At 38.7% G+C, this 20447-nt stretch overlaps 1 protein-coding gene across 13 annotated transcripts in view; it reads right to left on the reverse strand.

Moving 5' to 3' along the window:
* Positions 1-20447, reverse strand: part of MYCBP2 (MYC binding protein 2) — a 269649-nt gene that overhangs the window by 229578 nt on the left and 19624 nt on the right. For all 13 annotated transcript variants that reach the window (XR_011569887.1, XM_070800632.1, XM_070800635.1 and 10 more), the window contains exon 2: positions 3956-4031. Coding sequence is in view for 12 of the 13 variants with exons in the window: in XM_070800632.1 (XP_070656733.1) it covers positions 3956-4031 (76 nt within the window). In the remaining variant the exon portion in view is untranslated. The remainder of the gene's footprint in view (positions 1-3955; positions 4032-20447) is intronic.

Raw genomic sequence — 20447 nt, forward strand, 5'->3', positions numbered from 1 at the left:
AAGAGTGTACCCAGTATGATCACATTTACATGAAATTCTAAAAAATGAAAACCAATCTATAATGACAGAAAGCATATCTGTGGTTGCATAGATTCAAGGCTGTAATGGGGGTCGGGGGGCAGGCGGGGTGTGGAATGCAGCAGAGATAAGGAAAGCCTTAGGGATGATGGAAAGTTTCTAAACCATGATTGTATTTTTCAACACTCACAGTTTCAGGTTCTGCCATTAAAGAACCTGATCTAAGATAGATACATTTGATAGCAGGAATTTGAGGAAGTTTCCTATGTCATGGATTTGACTTCTCTTACAAGAAAGTGAAGTCATTTGCTGGAGAGCAGAATTTATCACAAGTTTGAGGCTTTGAGGCGAATGGCAAAGGACTGAAAAAGACATAGGAAAAATGGAAGAACTATTTGACCAGAAAAAACAAGAAAATAATCTGGCTATGGAAGGTTCATTTGATGCTGGCAATCATGAAAGGGTACTGCTGTCAATAAACTCTCATTTAACTCCCTTTACCAGGAGGTGCTCACCTGCAGGGAAACATGGCTGCACTTGTACAGGACTGAGTTTGGACCGGGGCCGGGGATTGTGCTGGGTCTTTGTTGCTGTGAGGACTTCTCTCTAGTTGTGGTGAGCGGGGCCTACTCTAGCTGTGGTACACAGGCTTCTAATTGTGGTAGTGTCTCCTATTGCAGAGCATGGGCTCTAGGCACGTGGGTTTAGCAGTTGTGGCACATGGTCTCAGTAGCTGAAGCTCTCAGACTCTAGAGCACAGGCTCAGTAGTTACGGCATATGGGCTTAGTTGCTCCGCATCAAGTGAGATCTTTCTGGACCAGGGATTAAACCCATGTCTCCTGCACTGGCAGGCAGATTCTTTGCCACTGAGCATGAGAGATGCTCCAGGACTGAGTTTTGTCAGATAAATCCAACAAATGTATAAATGAGGAAAAGGAAGATGTGGTAGTCAGAATAATGGCCTCCAAAAACATCTCCCCCCTAATCCCCAGATCCTGTGAGTACATCACCTTATATGGTAAAAGGGAGCCTGCAGATATGTTTAAGAATTCTGAGATGAGGGTAGTTATTATGGATTATTGAGGGAGGCCCAATGTAATCCCAAGTGAAAGTCGCTCAGTTGTGTCCGACTCTCTGCGACCCCATGGACTATACAGTCCATGGATTTCTCCAGGCCAGAATACTGGAGTGGGTAGCCTTTCCCTTCTCCAGGTGATCTTCCCAACCCAAAGATTGAACCCAGGTCTCCCATACTGCAGGCATATTCTTTACCAGCTGCGCCACCAGGGAAGCCCATGTAATCCCAACAGTTTATATAAATGGGAGAAGGTGGCAAGACAGTTGGAGAAAGAAATATAACCACAGGAAAGGGTCAGAATAGTGTAGCATGAGAAGACTCAACCAACAATTACTGGCTGTGAAGATGGAAGGAAGCAGAACCCAAGGAATGCAGGCTCTAGAAGCTGGAAAAGGCAAGGAAAGGAATTCTCTCCTAGAGCCTCCAGAAAGAGTACAGTCTTGCCGACACTTTGATGGTAGCCAAGTGAGACCAGCCACCTGAGACTTTAGACTTCCAGAAATGTAAGATAATTTGTGCTGTTTTAAGCCAAATATAAAATATAAAGTTTGTTATAGCAGCTATAAAGAACTAATACAGTAGATGAAGCAAGAGTTTTTCTAAAAATACTGTGGTATCTATACCAGATAAGAAGGAAAGTAAACGAAGGCGATGGCTAATGGAGAAATGGAGGGGCCAATGAGAGCAATAACGAAGATGAATTAGTACAGCTGCTGCTGCTGCTAAGTCGCTTCAGTCGTGTCCGACTCTGTGAGACCCCAGAGATGGCAGTCCACCAGGCTCCCCGTCCCTGGGATTCTCCAGGCAAGAACACTGGAGTGGGTTGCCATTTCCTTCTCCAATGCATGAAAGTGGAAAGTGAAAGTGAAGTCGCTCAGTCAGGTCCGACTCCTAGCGCTAAATGGCACTTAAAAATAATTTTTATAAAATGAAGGTGGATGAAAAAATAGTCCAGAAATAGTAACAGAGGACAGAGACTAACACCACCACTTTATACACTCATCATGAACAGGAAATGTTTCCTACTCATCTTTGCATCCCAAATATCTTTGCATCCTACAAATCTTTGCACAAGGTCTGCACAGAGTCAGTAATTAAAGTCTAAGGAATAACTGAATGAAGTTTTTTTTAATATCGTTCTTATCACAAGCTGCTCCTAAAAAGTAGATAGAAAACCTAAAGGCCAACAGAAGAAAGATAAATTATTAAGGGAACAAAGCTAGTCAGAGACAGAATTTAAAGAGAAGAAAGACTTTGACTTTTTATCTCTTCCTAGATACCACATGCCACCACTTTTAGGAAAATCAACAAATGAAACCTTAAAAAGGATTTTAATAGATTTTCAATATTCCTATATTCAGATTCTGCACATAGCATGAAAAAGTGGAAAAGGGGTAGAGACTGTAAATCTGAATGACTGTGTATAAATATTTGTTCAAGGTTTCCACACATTAAGATAGTAAGAATAATCTCCACTTACTTCCCTCTTCTGTCCCCAAAACAAAAGTAATAAGATGTGATACAGTGAACATATATTATTTATCTGCCCACACAGTAACATTTTCCTGAGGGCAACCACATTCCACATAGGCTGTTCATCAGGGTGCTCACCCACCGTCCATTACAAAAGTAACTCAGAATCTAACCAATCGAAGCACCCCATTTTCAAGATCACAGTGAACAATGCAGGCCAATTAAAAACCCCATCCAAGATTTTCTGCCACAACTAGTAGAAGAAATTGCCTTTTGCCTAAAGAAAATAAAGTTGGAGCTGCCAGCAGCCTTAGTCCTCAGCCACAGGCAATAAACCCACACTCAGAGCAAAAGAGAAGCAAGAAGATTCAATGATATTATTATAATCCCTGGGTCCAAAGGATCAATTCCATCCCCTATCCTTTTATTTTTGGTTTACTACTTCAAAGTAGATTTCTTCCAGCTACAGGAGCAAGAACACTCATTAAAAAGGTCAGGAAACAACTGTCTATAGAACTTAAATATGCTATACAACCCAAGCTAAGTAACTGTTTCTATAACCAAAAGTAGAGCTCCTCAGAAATCATAGTTAGGATTTCTCTCTTCCTCCTGTCCATTATAACAGAGACTCTCTTATAGAAAGTGAAATGTTTAAGAAAAAACTAGGTGGATTTTATAGAGAAGATATCTGCATTAAATAGGGAAAAGGATCCTTGATCTCTTAAGGTACCACCAAGTTCAAATATTCTCTATTACCTTTTCTTTTGTACAGCCACCAACAGTCAAAAAAAGTTCAGAACAATATACACGCACCAATACACTCTCTAATTCATAATGTACGCATAGGTATACGACAAACTTGAAACCAAGTCCCAACTCACAAGCCAATTTCAGTCAGTTTCTAGCACGTGTAGTCAGAATGAAAACGAGAAGAGAAACAGATATCCTCCCCCAAAGGACTAATCAAAGGTAACAGGAATAAATTATAAATAATTTTCAGATTCCAAATAATAACTTGCAGGTCTCCGGTCAAAAACATCAAAAAGATAAAATTAAACAGTGTGATCAAATGATAAGGGGCTTTAAATATTACTTTAGTGCACAGAAATGATTATATGCATATCTTATTGTTTTTATTAAAGTAGTTGATGTACAACATTGTATAAGTTTCAGGTGAACAACACTGATTCACAATTTCTAAACGTTACATTCCATTTACAGTTATTATCAAATATTGGCTGTATTCCCTGTGGTGTACTATATGTCCTTATAGCTTATCTATTTTATACATAGTAGTTTGTACCTCTCACCTTTCTAGCCTTTGTATTTTTATTCAAATTACTGTATGAAAAAGTCCTTATTCCTTATAAATTACTAAGTTTTACCTTGCTTCTTGTCTTCACTTTTGATTTGCTCTTCTGTTTTCTTTTCAACTTCTTCTTATTTAAAATTTTCTTATTCCTAAAAATTAAAAAAAATGGAATAAAAGAATGATGGAAGTTCATATTTAGACTATATAAAGCTACTAAAAACAGGTACTCCCAAAATTACAAAACAATATATACTCTAGGTGTACACACAAGATACTAACATACAACAGAGCTATTGACAAGACAGCACAATACTGGATAGCTAAGAAATATACATTATATTCTAAAATGTGAATTCTGAAAATACTTTTCTAAAATTAAAAAATGTAAAAAGGCATCAAATGAAATTGTTAACACTTTATTCCACAGCAGGGCTGCTAAATATTAGTTATGTTTCCTTCCCAGAAAAATCTGCTCTTTGTAATAGTGAGGACTACAATGCAATAAAGCCCAGGAGTCCATTTTTACTAAATTACTCTAAGAAAACCCCAGCTCACACACTCCTCATATGCAGCAGCCAGTTTTTCATTACCCACAGCCCTAAGATCAAATTATCCTTTAAGCAAAAGAAAGTCCCTTAAAGACTTTGAGGAAAAAAAAAAAAAAAAATCTTTAATTTGGCAAAGAATAAGAATTATAGTGGAAGAAATAAGAATCAAGGAACATGTTTTATTTTCATCTCATTTAATATTTTTCATGTCTACCATGTTGAAGTGTATACTGCCAGGTACTAAAGACAAGATGAAAAAGACAGTTCTCGTCCTCAAGGAACTCTGAGACTTGAGTGAAAATCATAGTTTAATGATCCAACAGAAGGATGCTACTGCTACAACAAAGACAAAAGATGAAGAGGAGGAGGAGATGAGGAGGAGGAGGAGGAGACCCTAGATGCTACGGAGGTCAGGTCCTTAACACTTGGTAACGAACGCAATGGAAGCTGTGACCAGAACAAAAACTGTAAGGCTAGGTCACTTGGAGGTAGGAATGTCATTCACAAAACAGGGAAATCAAGGGGAAGAATTAGTTTGCAAAAGGAAAAAATAAGTTTGCTTTTGAAATGTTTGAATTCAAGATACATTTAGTCAACAAAATACACATGAACAAGCATATGAAAACTTAACGCTTCAGCTTCATACTTTAACCACAAAATCTTATTACATATCATAAATAGTTCTTAAATCTATCTACATCAGCTCTTTGCATTTGCATCAGGAATTTATGCAAATCCGTACCTCATATAGGAATTCAGTCAACTTAAAAAAACAAACGTTTTTTGTTTTGTTAAAAACCAAATGAATAGGTAATTCTCCCACTACAAACTCTATCAATATGTTCTCAGTTCTTTCCCATAAAGACCAAAAGCACTGACCTGGTTTAAAAGATTCTCTACCAAGACCTGACTCTCCTCATTTTGCATCCTTTTCCAACTTGTTCATCATATTCCAGCCACAAGGACTATTCTTTCAGCTGTTTGAATCTGCTAGGCTCCTTAGGGCTCTCATGAAGTCTTCCTGGAATGTTATCCCACATCTCTTGCTAAATAACTCCTATTCATCTCTGAGGCACCAGTGTAAGAGTCACTTACTCAGAAATGTCCCAGACTGGGCTAGTTTCCCTAACATGGATTTTCATTTCATCTTATACGTGTGTCTCATCACATAACCTACAACTGCAATTACGCTTAGAGTTATCTGTTTAGTGCTGCACTCGCACCAAGAAGTAAGCTTCAAGGGTTCAGAGGCCACATCGTTCTTGCTCACTGCTTCAACCTCTTTGCTCAGAAAAGTGTCTGAGATAAAGGACTCAAACTACTTTGAGAGAAAGTGGGAGGAAGGAGAGAGGCCAGGGAGAAAAGAATTTCAGAGCTATAGTTACCAGCCTTAGAGTAAAGTAAGGGGAGGGTCAAGGATGGACTCATCGATACATTTAAAGGATATCTAGCCAGAAACTTCCTTTAAGGAATTATGCACAGGATTATTTTCCTCAGATTTTCATGCAAAGAAAGTAATGGAAATCATGTATGCACATGGGATTTCCCCACCACAGTATAAATGCTACAAAAGACAAGGGAAAGAGAGTAATAGTATCAAGCGTGACACACGGATAGATATACCTGCTCACACAATCTACTCGACTATGAGCAAAAAATACCTATTTCAACATTTTCCCTCTTAACACCTGCATCAGTCTCTGACACATCATGGATGTTCAAGATACCAGATGAATAAACAAGGTGATGAAAAGTTAATGAGTATTTTTCATGTGTGGTTTAGAAAATCAACTTTCCTTTATACTTAAGTTTATGTAAGTGAAATCAGTTATTTGACCAAAAGAAATAAGTAAATACTAAAAGGTTAACCCCTTTTATACAATTTAGAAAAGCATCAAGGTTCATTCAAAAACCAATCATTATAGAAACAGAATATGTATGTGTGTGTGTGTGTGTGTGTGTGTGTGTGTGAAGTCATTCAGTCGGGTCCAACTCTTTGCGACCCCATGAACTGTAGCCTACCAGGCTCCTCCGTCCATGGGATTTTCCAGGCAAGAGTACTGAAGTGGTTTGCCATTTCCTTCTCCAGAGGATCTTCCCCACCCAGGGATCGAACCCGGGTCTCCCACATTATAGGCAGACAGGAAGTGGTGGTGATCCAAATTAAGATGGATTTCCTGAAGCCTACTTAACACGGACTTAAATTTTCCAAAGCATACACCAACACTTTTGTCTGTTTTGTATAATGGACTTCCTTAAAGTTCAAATGACTTGATATGTTTTCCTAAAATATTTGTATGCATTTGGCATCTAATTAGTTATAACAATTTTAATGAATCTGGACCCACCAATTCTGAATATACACATCATCTGACACTTTCCCCAAGTCCCCACAAATTGATTTTATCGTGTTTTTTGTTGATGTGTCTTGTTATAGAAGTAGAGGGTTGCCCAAAAAACCTAGTAAAAAGCCAAAAATTATAGGTAGGAATTCTGTGTTCAACTTAGAAAATAAAAATGCTATTTATTAGTAATACAACATCCTACTATATGACTGCATTTCAGAACTAAGCATAAACTTTTCATGCTATCTAAGGATGGATAGACAAAAGAAAAATTCTAGAAAAAAGCCTTACACATTAACATTTCACCATGGAATTTTTGATGATTTAGGACTTTAAATCTTAAATCAATAAGAGCTTAATGAAGAATGTCTGGAATTGGTCCTGTAAGATTTTTAGTCTTCTTACAAAAAGAACCTCATACCCATGAGATTTGGAAGAATTATGGGTGGTAATGAAAGGCAATCGTTATTAACATGCTTTAAATATTTATTTTAAAATATTTACTTTAAAGATTCTAAACAAAAAATTCTCTTAATAGCTACCAGTTCAGTAAAACCAAATACTTCTGCAACAAGAACAAATAAATTTTGCAAGTTGTTCCACATTACATATCATTAGTTTCTATATCCATTTAACACTAAGTCTATTTTCTAACAAAACAAAAATCAGCCATAAAACTTCACTAACTCTAAATCTGTTTCTCTGTTTGCAAAATAAAAGGTTGAAGGAGATTATCTCTGAAGTTCCTTCTAACTCTAAAATGCTAGTATTTAAATAAGCCAAAATTCAAAGAACATATGGAATAAGAGGGTTTCAATCATTTGTTCAATTTCCCTTAGAAATGAGAAATGAAAAATTCCCAAGTCTATGGTCTGAGACATGAATAAGCAAATTTTTTTTGTAAAGGGCCAGACAGCAAATATTTTATGTCTTGTGGGCCATAAGATCTCTGTTACAACTGCTCATCATCTGCTAACATGAAAGAGTCACAGACAACACAGTAACAGATTAGGGTGGCCGTGCTGCTAGTGGTAAAGAAGCTGCCTGCCAATGCAGGAGACGCCGGAGACACGGGTTCGATCCCTGGGTCAGGAAGATCCCCTGGAGGAGAAAATGGCAACCCACACCAGTATTCTGGCCTGGGAAATCCCATGGACAGAGGAGCCTGGTGGGCTACAGTTCATGGGGTCACAAAGAGTGACCTGACTTAGCGACTGAGCATTACAATCTAATTGTGATTTCTGAATACTGAAATTTGAATTTCATACAATTTTCATGGGTCACAAGACATTTTTCTCCTTTGACTGATTGACTGATGTGTATCTATTCATTTTAAAATGTAAAAACCAGTCTTATCTCACAAGGCATACAGAAAAGGAACTGAGCTGCATTTGGTCTGTGGCCCATAGTTTGTTGACCCTGGCCTAGAGTATATTTTGATAAACAGTCTCATATCAGAAGAAAAAATATAACTATTAGCATGCAACACAGATAAAACTGTTCAAAACATCACTATGCTTATACAAATAAACACTCTGAAAATTATCTGCCTTTTCTTTCTGCAAAGACAAACTCCTGACTTTCACTTCTATTTTACTAAAGAAAGATACCAGATAGGAACAAGTCATCACTTTTCCTTCAAACACTGGACTAATACAAGAAAGGTCTGGAAGCAACAGGGGAACTAGATGAATCCAGATATGGACGAGCACTTCCCAGAAGAGCTTCGATCACTGGCATCTTCCTGCATGAGGGCATTTGCAGAGTGTGGGTATAAGTGAGGACTGAGTTCACTGCTGCTGCTGCTACTGCTGCTGCTAAGTCACTTCAGTCATGTCCGACTCTGTGCGACCCCAGAGACGGCAGCCCACCAGGCTTCCCTATCCCTGGGATTCTCCAGGCAAGAACACTGGAGTGGGTTGCCATTTCCTCCTCCAACGCATGAAAGTGAAAAGTGAAAGTGAAGTCGCTCAGTCATGTCCGACTCTTCTCGACCCCATGGACTGCAGCCTACCAGGCTCCTCTGTCCATGGGATTTTCCAGGCAAGAGTACTAGAGTGGGGTGCCATTGCCTTCTCCGTCCAAAACTATGGTGCCATCCAAAGAAGCAAAATAATGTGACAGTCAAGAAAAAAACAGTCAGTCAGGTAGACTCAAGACAACCCAGACACTGGGAAGCAAGGACTTGACCTCGATGCAAAGATGAACAAAATGGATGAAATGATGTAATTTTCAACATTCAAAGAAAAAGCCAAGCGGATTTCCTGGAACAGAAAACTCAATACCTGAAATTAAGAACTTGTCAGAAGACTCTAAGAGCAGAACAGAGCAGAGGAAAAGAGAATTCACTGACTTGAAGAAAAGCCAAGAAAAAATATCATCCAAACTCAAGCACAGAGAAAAGAATGTAATGAACAAAAGAGTATGAAACATGTGAGACATAGCCAAATTGTCTCATATTCATGTAACTGCAATCTCAGAAAAAGAGAGAAAATAAAGAATGGAACAAAAGCAATATGTGAGGAAATAACTGATGATACTTTTACAAAAGTAAGGAATTAAATCAACCTAGAGATTCAAGAAATTCAGGGAATTCTAAGAAGGAAAACACAAAAAGAAAACCACACGTAGACATACCAACTGCCTGGCACAGTCAAACCGATGAGATAAAGGATATAGAGAAAATGTCAAAAGTAGCCGGGGGGCGGGGAAACATTTGAAGACTGACAGGTTCCATTTTTTGTGCGCTGAAAAGCGCTGGGGGGTAGGGGGAGGATGGGAGGGTTAGCAACCTAGAATTATATACCTATCAAATATATCCTTTAAAAATGAACACAAAAATAGGGCTTATCTCTAGTGGCCCAGGGGTTAAGAATCCACTTTGCAATGCAGGGCACACAGGTTTGATCCCTGGTCCTGGAAAATCCCACATGCCATGAAGCAATTGAATCTGAGCGCCACAAATACTAACCAAGGCTCTAGAGCCCCAAGAGCCGCACTTACTGAGCCCTTGTGTGGCAGCTACTGAAGCCCATATGCCCTGGAGCCTGTGCGCCACGACAAGAGAAGTCACCACAACGAGAAGTTCTCGCACAGCAACTAGAGAATAGGCCCTGTTTGCTGCCTTTAGAGAAAAGACAGCAATGAAGACCCAGCACAGCCAATAAACAAATATTTTATATAATGAAGAAAAAATAGAGATGATTTCAGATCCACAGAAGCTGACATAATTTCCCATCAATACACCAATACTATAAGAAGTATGAAAGAAAAGACTTCCTTTAAAAATTGCAACGTCAAAAAAAATAAAAATAAAAATTGCAACGTCAAAATTTTAAATAAAAGAACATAGACTAAAAGGATTGCAGAATATATATCCTGCACACACTCACTGGCCTCTCCAAAAAAGCTGGTGTGGCTATATGCTACTGCTAAGTCGCTTCAGTCGTGTCCGACTCCTAGTGACCCCATGGACTGCAGCCTACCAGGCTCCTCCGTTCATGGGATTTTCCAGGCAAGAGTACTGGAGTGAAGTGCCATTGCCTTCTCTGTGGCTATATACTTGATGAAGTAATTTTTAAGGCTAGAAGTGCTATCAGAGATGAGCAGAACATTTCACAATGTTGCAAGGGTCCATTCAGTAGGAAGACACAAAAATCCTAAAAGTGAATGTGTATAATAGCAACAGCATAGCTTCAATATATAGAAAGCAAAACTGAGAGAAGTTAAAAGAAGAAAAGACAAACCCACAGTTACAAGATCAGAATTTAACATCTCTATGTAACTGATAGAATAAGCAGAGGACAAAACAGTATGCAAGTAGGAGGATGTAAAACCATGATTAATCAACTTGACCTAATTAACAGACATAGAAAATCACATCCAACAACTGCAGAATGCGTATTCTTTTTTAACGAAGATAACCTATTTTCCAAAATAGATGATATGCTGGGCCATAGACCAAGCCTCAACAAATTTTTAAGGACAACGATCACAAAAAAATTAAACTATAAAACAACAACAGAAAGAAAACTATGAAATTCTCAAATATTTGGAAATCTAAAAAACAGATTTCTAAATAACCTACGGATCAAAGAGGCCTTACATATATATAATGGATACATATATATATATATATATATATATATATATATATATATATATATATATTGTAAGGCCTCCATCTATAATGGAGGCCTTAAAATGGAAATTAGAAAATATCTTCAATGGAATAAAAATGAAACATGACATATCAAAACTTGGGGAATGCCACTAAAGAAGGACTTTGAGGAAACACATAGTTTTTTGCATACAAATGTATTTGATGTAAAAAGAAACTCTGAAAGTAAATGATGTAGGTTTACAACTTAAGAAATTAGAAAGAAGAGAGGCAATTTAGTGTAAAGAATGTAGGAGAGAAATTAAAATAAGAGCAGATATCAGTGAAACAGAACGAGGAAATGAAGGAGTCAAAACTGGTTCTCTGAATAGATTAATAAACCTAATAAACTTCTAGCAAGATTGGTCAGAAAAAAATAAAACCACAAATAACCCACGTGAGAAATAAATAAGGAAGGGGACATTACTACACACACTGCCTCTAAATTTCACAACTTAGGTAAAAGGACAAAATAACTTCTCAACACTACACAAGGAAAAAACACAATGTCTGAGTTGTCTTCTGTCTGTTAAAGAAACTGAATCCCTAGTCAAAATCTTCCCACAAAGAAAACTACACTCAGATAGCTTCAACGGTGAATTCCTCCAAACACTTAGAGAATTTGCTGGTACAGTCACAAATATCAGTCTCAGACTAATTCTTCCAGAGAATATAAAAAGAAAAAAACATTTCCCAGCTCATCTTATGAGGCTAGCATAATTCTGACACCCAAGTCTGAAAAAGATACTTTGAAATAAGAAAATATCAGGCTAGTGTTTCCCATGAACATAAAAGCAAAAATACTACATAGCAAAAAAGTGGAAAAAACCCAAATGTTCATCAGCTGATAAACAGATTAAACTAAATGTGACACATGCATATAATAGAATATTATTCAGCCATAAAAAAGAATGCAGTGCTACATTCTGGATAAACCTTGAAAACATTATGCTAAATGAAAAGAAGCAAGGGCCACAGAAGATTACAAATGGCATGATCCCATTTAGATGAATGTCCAGATCCACAGAAACAGGAAGTTGATTACTCGGCTTGCTAGGGGCTGATGAAAGGTGACAGGGAGTGACAACAAAAGGACACAGGGGTTACTTGTGGGGTGAAGAAAAATGTTCCAGTTGAACAACTTTGTGAATATACTAAAAATAACTGAATTAAATACCTTAAAAAAGTTCAATTTTATGGCATGTAAACTACATACCTCAATATAAAAATATGAGGAAAAAATGCCATTGACCTAAAAATAATTTCAGTGTCCATCAACATATAAAAAGGATAATAAATAAAATGCCAAATTTATTTTTTTTAAGTTTCTCCTTATGCTGAATAAGGGAAATAAGGGAGCAATATGGTCATTTCAACAGAAGCATTATTTTATAAAACTCAACAAATATTTGTGATGAAATGCTTCAGTAAACTAGGAAAAGAAGAGATGTTACTAATCTCATTAAGATTATCAACAAAAACCCTTCAGCTAACATTATACTTAATTACACTCAATAATGAAAACTTAAAGACTTCCACAAAGTACAGGGAAAAAAAATAAGAATTTACACTATTACCACTTCTATTTAATACTGTATTGGAAGTCAGTAAGTCAAGCAAAAGAAATAAAAGTCAATGGTTGAAAAGGAAAGAGCAAAGCATTGTTATTTGTAAATAACATAACCATATTTATAGAAAATACAAAATAATCCACAAATAATTAATAAATGAACTATCAAGGTCAGCAAATACAAGACCAATTTTTAAAAATCAATTAATTTATAAAACATCATATGTAAATTGCAGCTTCTCTATAGAAGCCAGACTTATTTCTCCTGTGTAATTAATGTAATGATATTTTCATTGTGTTCATGCATCACTGAATAAATTAGGGCAGGATAGTAGTCTGATTACTAAGTAGGAAACTTTTATTTACTTAACTTAGGCTGATAATTAGTAATAAGAACAGAGATTTTAATAGTTCAATTGGTCTAGGAGAGAAATGCAAAGAGATTTCCAACACAGCTTCAGTCTCTTGATTTTTATCTGCAAGTCTTTATATCAGGATAGGAGTCTTTAGGTTGGGGGGTCTTTAGGTTTGAGGTAGGGCTTCCCAAGTGGCATGCCTGCCAATGCAGAAGATGTAAAAGACGCAGGTTTAATCCCTGGGTTTGGAAGATCCCCTGCAGGAGGGCATGGCAACCCACTCCAGTATTCTTGCCTGGAGAATCTCATGGACAGAAGAGCCTGGTGGGCTACAGCCCATAGGGTCACAGAGAGTTGGACACGACTGAATCGACTTAGCATGCAGGAGTGGGAAGGGAAGGGCGGGGAAGGGTAAGGCTAGGCAGTGAGCAGACCAGCATAAGAAAAGAGATACTGAGAGTAGAGAGTGAGGGGAGAAAAAGATTGAAAAATTATGACTTTACTAGACCATGCCTCATGAAAACTTATAATCTAGGCAAATGGAGCCCAGGTGGGTGAGCAAAACTTGAGCCATAAAGCAACTCCAAAACTTTCTGAAGACAATTCATTCATCCCAGGACTAAGACAGCCACAGAAGGGTCAGGAGTTAGCAGTCATGCAACCAGGCACACAAAGCTACAAAGTACCATTAGTGAGAATTAGCAAAAAAAGACAATAGAAAGACAAACTACAGAAGAAATTTTGAGACACAACTAGGAAATGGCAACCCACTCCAGTGTTGTTGTCTGGAGAATCCCAGAGACGGGGGAGCCTGGTGGGCTGCCGTCTATGGGGTCAAACAGAGTTGGACACGACTGAAGTGACTTAGCAGCATGCTTACCAAGCTTAAATAAAAAACTAGCTTAATAGTATCTGCAGGGTATGGAAAACAGAGCACATTTGAAAAATAATCAAACCCAACTTCCAGGCATGAAAAAAAAACTGCAACTAAAGAAGTGAGTTGACAGCATATTAGACATGATAAAGACAGAATTTGAAGAGATCAGAAAAAATTGCTACAATTCAAATAGAAAGATAAAAAGGGGTGAAAATATGTCCCTGAGACATCTTCCAAAACTGAAATCTCCTCTTTCAAGTCCGTTCATCCCAAAAGACAGCACTTGCCATAAGGACACCCTTCCTCCCAGGCACTGGACCTCATCTCACACACCCTCTTTGGGATTTTGCTCAACCACTTACACCTTTTTTTGTTCATTCTTTAATCTCTCACTTCTATGGCTTCTAACCTATTCGCCTCCTCCAATTGAAAAATAAAAAAAAGTTTCAAATGGTTCTCTACCCCCCTTCTCTCTCCATCACTAAACTTCTTGAGAACAACTGTCTCACACTCTCTTGCAATTAAGCTCCTACAACTGTATGAGACTTCCCAACATCACAAACTTACTTGTTGCCAATGCATTTATCTTCAGTCTTCATCCTTTATATTCTTCTACATATGAGTACTGTCAAACAGTCTACTTCTTTAAATTCTCCCCTACCCTCAGCTTCTTGAAGAACCTCTATTTTAGTGTTCTATCTTCCCTTGATGATAGTCATTTCTCCCTCTTCGGTACTAGCTCCTTTTTCTTCCGTTTCCCGTCCCCTAAATCTTTAGCATATACATTACTTCTCATGAGTTATCCATTCTAATGTCTATGTATTTCTGTACTGGTAACACACATTGTTTTCAATAAGCTATAATGATGTTAATTAATACCTACTGAGAGGTCACACACAGCATCAGAATGGTGGTCTAGAGCCAGTAACTTTCTCTGACAATAAAGGTACATCTACCAGGAAAACCTACCACCTTTCACTTTGATGTGGTGGGCCACTTCAAAATCCCATCGCTACCTATTTAGCTCGGAGCACATAATCTAACTCTTTACTTGTTAACTGCTAAAAGGCACACTATTTGGAATGTATTGATACTACTCGCTTTACTTTACTTTCACCCACTTAATAGTCGGACACGACTGAGCGACTGAACTGAACTGAATCTTAAAATAACCTCTATGAGGTCCATTAATGTCTTCACTTTCTCTTTTTTGCTCATCATTCTTGACATTCTCCCTTAGTCTACCATGTTATCAATAACCTCAGATATGCAGATGACACCACCCTTATGGCAGAGAAGAACTGAAGAGCCTCTTGATGACAGTGAAAGAAGAGAGTGAAAAGCTGGCTTAAAGCTCAACATTCAGAAAACTAAGATCATGGCATCCAGTCCCATCAGTTCAGTTCAATTCAGTCGCTCAGTCATGTCCGACTCTTTGCAACCCCATGAATCACAGCACGCCAGGCCTCCCTGTCCATCACCATCTCACTCAAACTCATATCAATCAAGTAGGTGATGCCATCCAGCCATCTCATCCTTCATCGTCCCCTTCTCCTCCTGCCCCCAATCCCTCCCAGCATCACAGTCTTTTCCAATGAGTCAACTCTTTGCATGAGGTGGCCAAAGTACTGGAGTTTCAGCTTTAGCATCATTCCTTCCAAAGAACACCCAGGGCTGATCTCCTTCAGAATGGACTGGTTGGATCTCCTTGCAGTCCAAGGGACTCTCGAGAGTGTTCTCCAACACCACAGTTCAAAAGCATCAATTCTTCAGCACTCAGCTTTCTTCACAGTCCAACTCTCACATCCATATATGACCACTGGAAAAACCATAGCCTTGACTAGACGGACCTTTGTTGCCAAAGTAATGTCTCTGCTTTTCAATATGCTATCTAGGTTGGTCATAACTTTTCTTCCAAGGAGCAAACGTCTTTTAATTTCATGGCTGCAGTCACCATCTGCACTAACTTGGGAGCCCAAAAAAATAAAGTCTGACACTGTTTCCACTGTTTCCCCATCTCTTTCCCAAGAAGTGATGGGACCAGATGCCATGATCTTCATTTTCTGAATGTTGAGCTTTAAGCCAACTTTTTCACTCTCCACTTTCACTCCCATCAAGAGGCTTTTTAGTTCCTCTTCACTTTCTACCATAAAGGTGGTGTCATCTGCATATCTGAGGTTTTGATATTTCTCCCGGCAATCTTGATTCCAGCTTGTGCTTCTTCCAGCCCAGCGTTTCTCATGATGTACTCTGCATATAAGCTAAATAAGCAGGGTGACAATATACAGCCTTGACATACTCCTTTTCCTATTTGGAACCAGTCTGGTGTTCCATGTCCAGTTCTAACTGTTGCTTCCTGACCTGCATATAGGTTTCTCAAGAGGCAGGTCAGGTGGTCTGGTATTCCCATCTCTTTCAGAATTTTCCACAGTTTCTTGTGATCCACACAGTCAAAGGCTTTGGCATAGTCAATAAAGCAGAAATAGATGTTTTTCTGGAACTTTCTTGCTTTTTCCATGATCCAGCGGATGTTGGCAATTTGATCTCTGCTTCCTCTGCCTTTTCTAAAACCAGCTTGAATATCTGGAAGTTCATGGTGCACATACTGCTGAAGCCTGGCTTGGAGAATTTTGAGCATTACTTTACTAGCATGTGATATGAGTGCAATTGTGCGGTAGTTTGAGCATTCTCTGGCATTGCCTTTCTTTGGGATTGGAATGAAAACTGATCTTTTCCAGTCCTGTGGCCACTGCTGAGTTTTCCAAATTTGCTGGCATACTGAGTGCAGCACTTTCACAGTATCATCTTTCAGGATTTGAAAAAGCTCAACTGGAATTCCATCACCTCCACTAGCTTTGTTCGTAGTGATGTTTTCTAAGGCCTACTTGACTTCACGTTCCAGGATGTCTGGCTCTAGGTCAGTGATCACACCATTGTGATTATCTGGGTCGTGAAGATCTTTTTTGTACAGTTCTGTGTATTCTTGCCACCTCTTCTTAATATCTTCTGCTTCTGTTAGGTCCATACCATTTCTGTCCTTTATCGAGCCCATCTTTTCATGAAATGTTCCCTTGGTAGCTCTAATTTCCTTGAAGAGATCCCTAGTCTTTCCCATTCTGTTGTTTTCCTCTATTTCTTTGCACTGATTGCTGAAGAAGGCTTTCTTATCTCTTCTAGCTATTCTTTGGAACTCTGCATTCAGATGCTTATATCTTTCCTTTTCTCCTTTGCTTTTCGCTTCTCTTCTTTTCACAGCTATTTGTAAGGCCTCTCCAGACAGCCATTTTGCTTTTTTTGCATTTCTTTACCATGGGGATGGTCTTGATCCCTGTCTCCTGCACGATGTCACGAACCTCCATCCATAGTTCATCAGGCACTCTATCAGATCTAGTCCCTTAAATCTGTTTCTCACTTCCACTGTATAATCATAAGGGATTTGATTTAGGTCATACCTGAATGGTCTAGTGGTTTTCCCTACTTTCTTCAATTTAAGTCTGAATTTGGCAATAAGGAGTTCATGATCTGAGCCACAGTCAGCTCTATATTTACCTCTATATTCACAATGCAACTGCAGCAACCATAAATGTCTACACCTCAGAAGTCAGCAAACTCCAGTCTGCAGCCCAAATCTAACCTGCTACCTATTTTTGTAAATACAATTATACTGGAACACAGTCATGCTTCCTTGTTTAAAAACTGTCCATGGCTGCTTTCAAGCTGTAACAACACAGTTGCAACAATTTCAATGGAGACTGCACAGCCTGAAAAGCCTCAAGTATTTACTATCTGGCCAGTTACAGAAGTCTGCTGACCCTTCACCCATAAGACAATATCAAGTAGCCTCATGTGTGTTTACGTGGATTCCCAGAAGGATATGCGAGAGAAAGAGACTAGGTTTGAAATACTACTACTAGAGGAAATAAAGGCCACAATGTGTCAAATTAAACCAAAATTATATTGTACACATCTAAGAAGTTCGATAAACACCAAACACATGAAAAACACACACTAAGAAAAAACATATTTAGTAAGCGTATGGTCAAATTGCTAAGAATCAAAAATAAGGAGAAAAGTTTTAAAAGCACTCAGAGAAGGAATTCTGATGCCAGTATAGTGACATAAAACACAGCCTCTCTTTCATGCTGTTTACAACTATAAACTTTGGGCAAAATACAAGACAGAAAAAGAAAAAAAAATTACTTGAGAACTCTGAAAACGATACAAAAGATTGTGGGAGGGAGTCAAATTTGGAAAAGTGACCCAGAGGACAGTGAGCTTCCCAGGCTGGCTACCTGTTCCTCTTTTCTCTAACAGCTTTGCTCTAAGACCAGGAAGCAACCACTGCATACAGAGAGCAACAACACAGAAGCTAAACCTCCAAGAGAAGCCCCACATTTCTGGCCACAGGAACTGGGGAAAGGGGCTCCTACATGCTGGAGAATGTGGAGAAAACCCTGGAAGGGTGAAGGATGGAGAAAGGGATTCTCTAATCCTGTCTACAAAGCCCACACAAATCTTGGGCTTGCTCTGGAGCTGCATGGTGTTAAGATAGACCCCACCAAGACAGCAAAGGCTCTGAGAACTGAAAACCATCACCCATAAAAGGCAAGATCAAATCTGCCATCTCAAGCTAAATGGGTTGAAAGCGAAAGTGTTAGTTGCTCAGTTGTGTCCAACTCTTTGCAATTCTATGGACTGCAGCCTGCCAGGTTTCTCTGTCCCAAGAATTCTGGAATGGATTGCCGTTTCCTACTCCAGAGAATCTTCCTGACCCAGGGATTGAACACAGGTCTCCTGCATTGCAGGCAGATTCTTGACCATCTGAGCCACCAGGGAATGACAGACTGCTAAAAGAAACAGCAACAAAAAGCAACGTTCTCCAGATAATTATAGTAAGCTCCAGAGTTTTCAAAACAAATGCACAATGTCCAAGATACAATCCAAAATTCTCACAATGCAAAAATAAAACATGATAGGGACTTCCCTGGCAGTACAGTGGATAAGAGTCTGCCTGCCAAAGTCGGGGGGATGAGGGTTCAATCCTGATTGGGAATGATTCCACATGCCAGGGAGCAACTAAAGCCCCATGCACCACAACTACTGAGCTCAAGCTCTAGAGCCCACAGGCCGCAGCTAGTAAGCTAACATGCTGCAGCTACCGAAGTCCACATGCCTAGAGTCTGTGCTCCACAAGAGGAGAAGCTGCTGCAACGGGAAGCCCAAGCACCACAACGAAGAGTAGTACCCACGCCCTGCAACTAGACAAAGCCCGAGCACAGAACAAAGACCCGGACAACCAAAACAAATAAATATTAAAAAAAAAAAAAAAGAAAATGTTATAAATTTCAAGGGAAGAAATAACTAATGGGTGCCAACCCTGAGATGATCCATGTTATAATTATTCAACAATACCCTGAAAGCAACCATTATAAGTATGTTCCATCAAGTAAAGGCAAACACACTTGAACTGAGCAGGAAAATGTTCTCAAAAGACAAAGAGAAATTTTTTTTAAAATGAGCCAAATGTAAATTTTAAAACTGAACAATGCAGTATATGAAATAAAATTCACCTGGGTGGGCTCACTAAGAGAATAAAGATGAAATAGAAAAGAGTCTGTGAACTTGAAAATGAATCAATAAAAATCACCTAATCTGAAGAACAAAGAGGAAGAAAATTGACAACAGAAAAAGTGAACAGTCAGAGATCTGTGGGACAATCTCAAAAGTCTTCTCATAATTGTCATTGGGATGTTAGAAGAAAAAAAAACCAAGAAACTACAGTAAAATATTTTAAGAAACAATGGCAGAATAGCAGAAACAGGTACACAGAAGTAGAGAAAGGACTTATGGATACTAGAGGGGAAGAGGGGTTGTAGTGAACTGGGAGACTGACACTGACATATATACACTACTAAGCATAAAACACGGAGAAGGAAATGGCAACCCACTCCACTGTTCTTGCCTGGAGAATCCCAGGGACGGAGGAGCCTGGTGGGCTGCTGTCTATGGGGTCACAAAGAGTCGGACACGACTGAAGTGACTTAGCAGCAGCAGCAAGCATAAAACAAGTCACTAATGAAAACCTACAACACAGCTCAGGGAACTCTATGCAAGACTCCGAGGTGACCTAAATGGGAAGCAAATCCAAAAAAGAGAAGATATATGTGTATATATAGCTGATTCACTCTGCAGAAACTATCACAACGTTGTAAACAACTATATTCCAATAAAAATTAATTTCAAAAAATAGGATCAGTGCCCTATGCAAGTACAGATTGTCTTGGACTTCTGAATGCAGTCAGTCAGAAAGAGAAAGACAAATACCGTGTGATATCACTTGCATGTGGAATCTAAGATATGACACAAACGAACCCAGCTGCAACAAAGATTCATGGACATAGAGAACAGATTTGTGGTTGAAGGGGGAGGGGTGGGAAGGATGGTGTGGGAGTTTGAGGTCAGCAGATGTAAGCTATTATATTATGGGATAAACAACAAGGTCATACGATATGGCACAGAGACCTATATTCAGTATCCTGTGGCAAACCAAATGGAAAATATTTAAAAAATAATAATCTATATACATGTATAACTGAACCACTTTGCAATACAGCAGAAATTAACACAACATTGTTATACTTCAATTAAGAAAAAAAAAAAAAAACATGCCCTGGAGGAGGAAATGGAAATCTGCTCCAATATTCTTGCCT

This window comes from Bos indicus, chromosome 12 (assembly GCF_029378745.1).
Source record: "Bos indicus isolate NIAB-ARS_2022 breed Sahiwal x Tharparkar chromosome 12, NIAB-ARS_B.indTharparkar_mat_pri_1.0, whole genome shotgun sequence".
NCBI lineage: Eukaryota > Metazoa > Chordata > Mammalia > Artiodactyla > Bovidae > Bos > Bos indicus.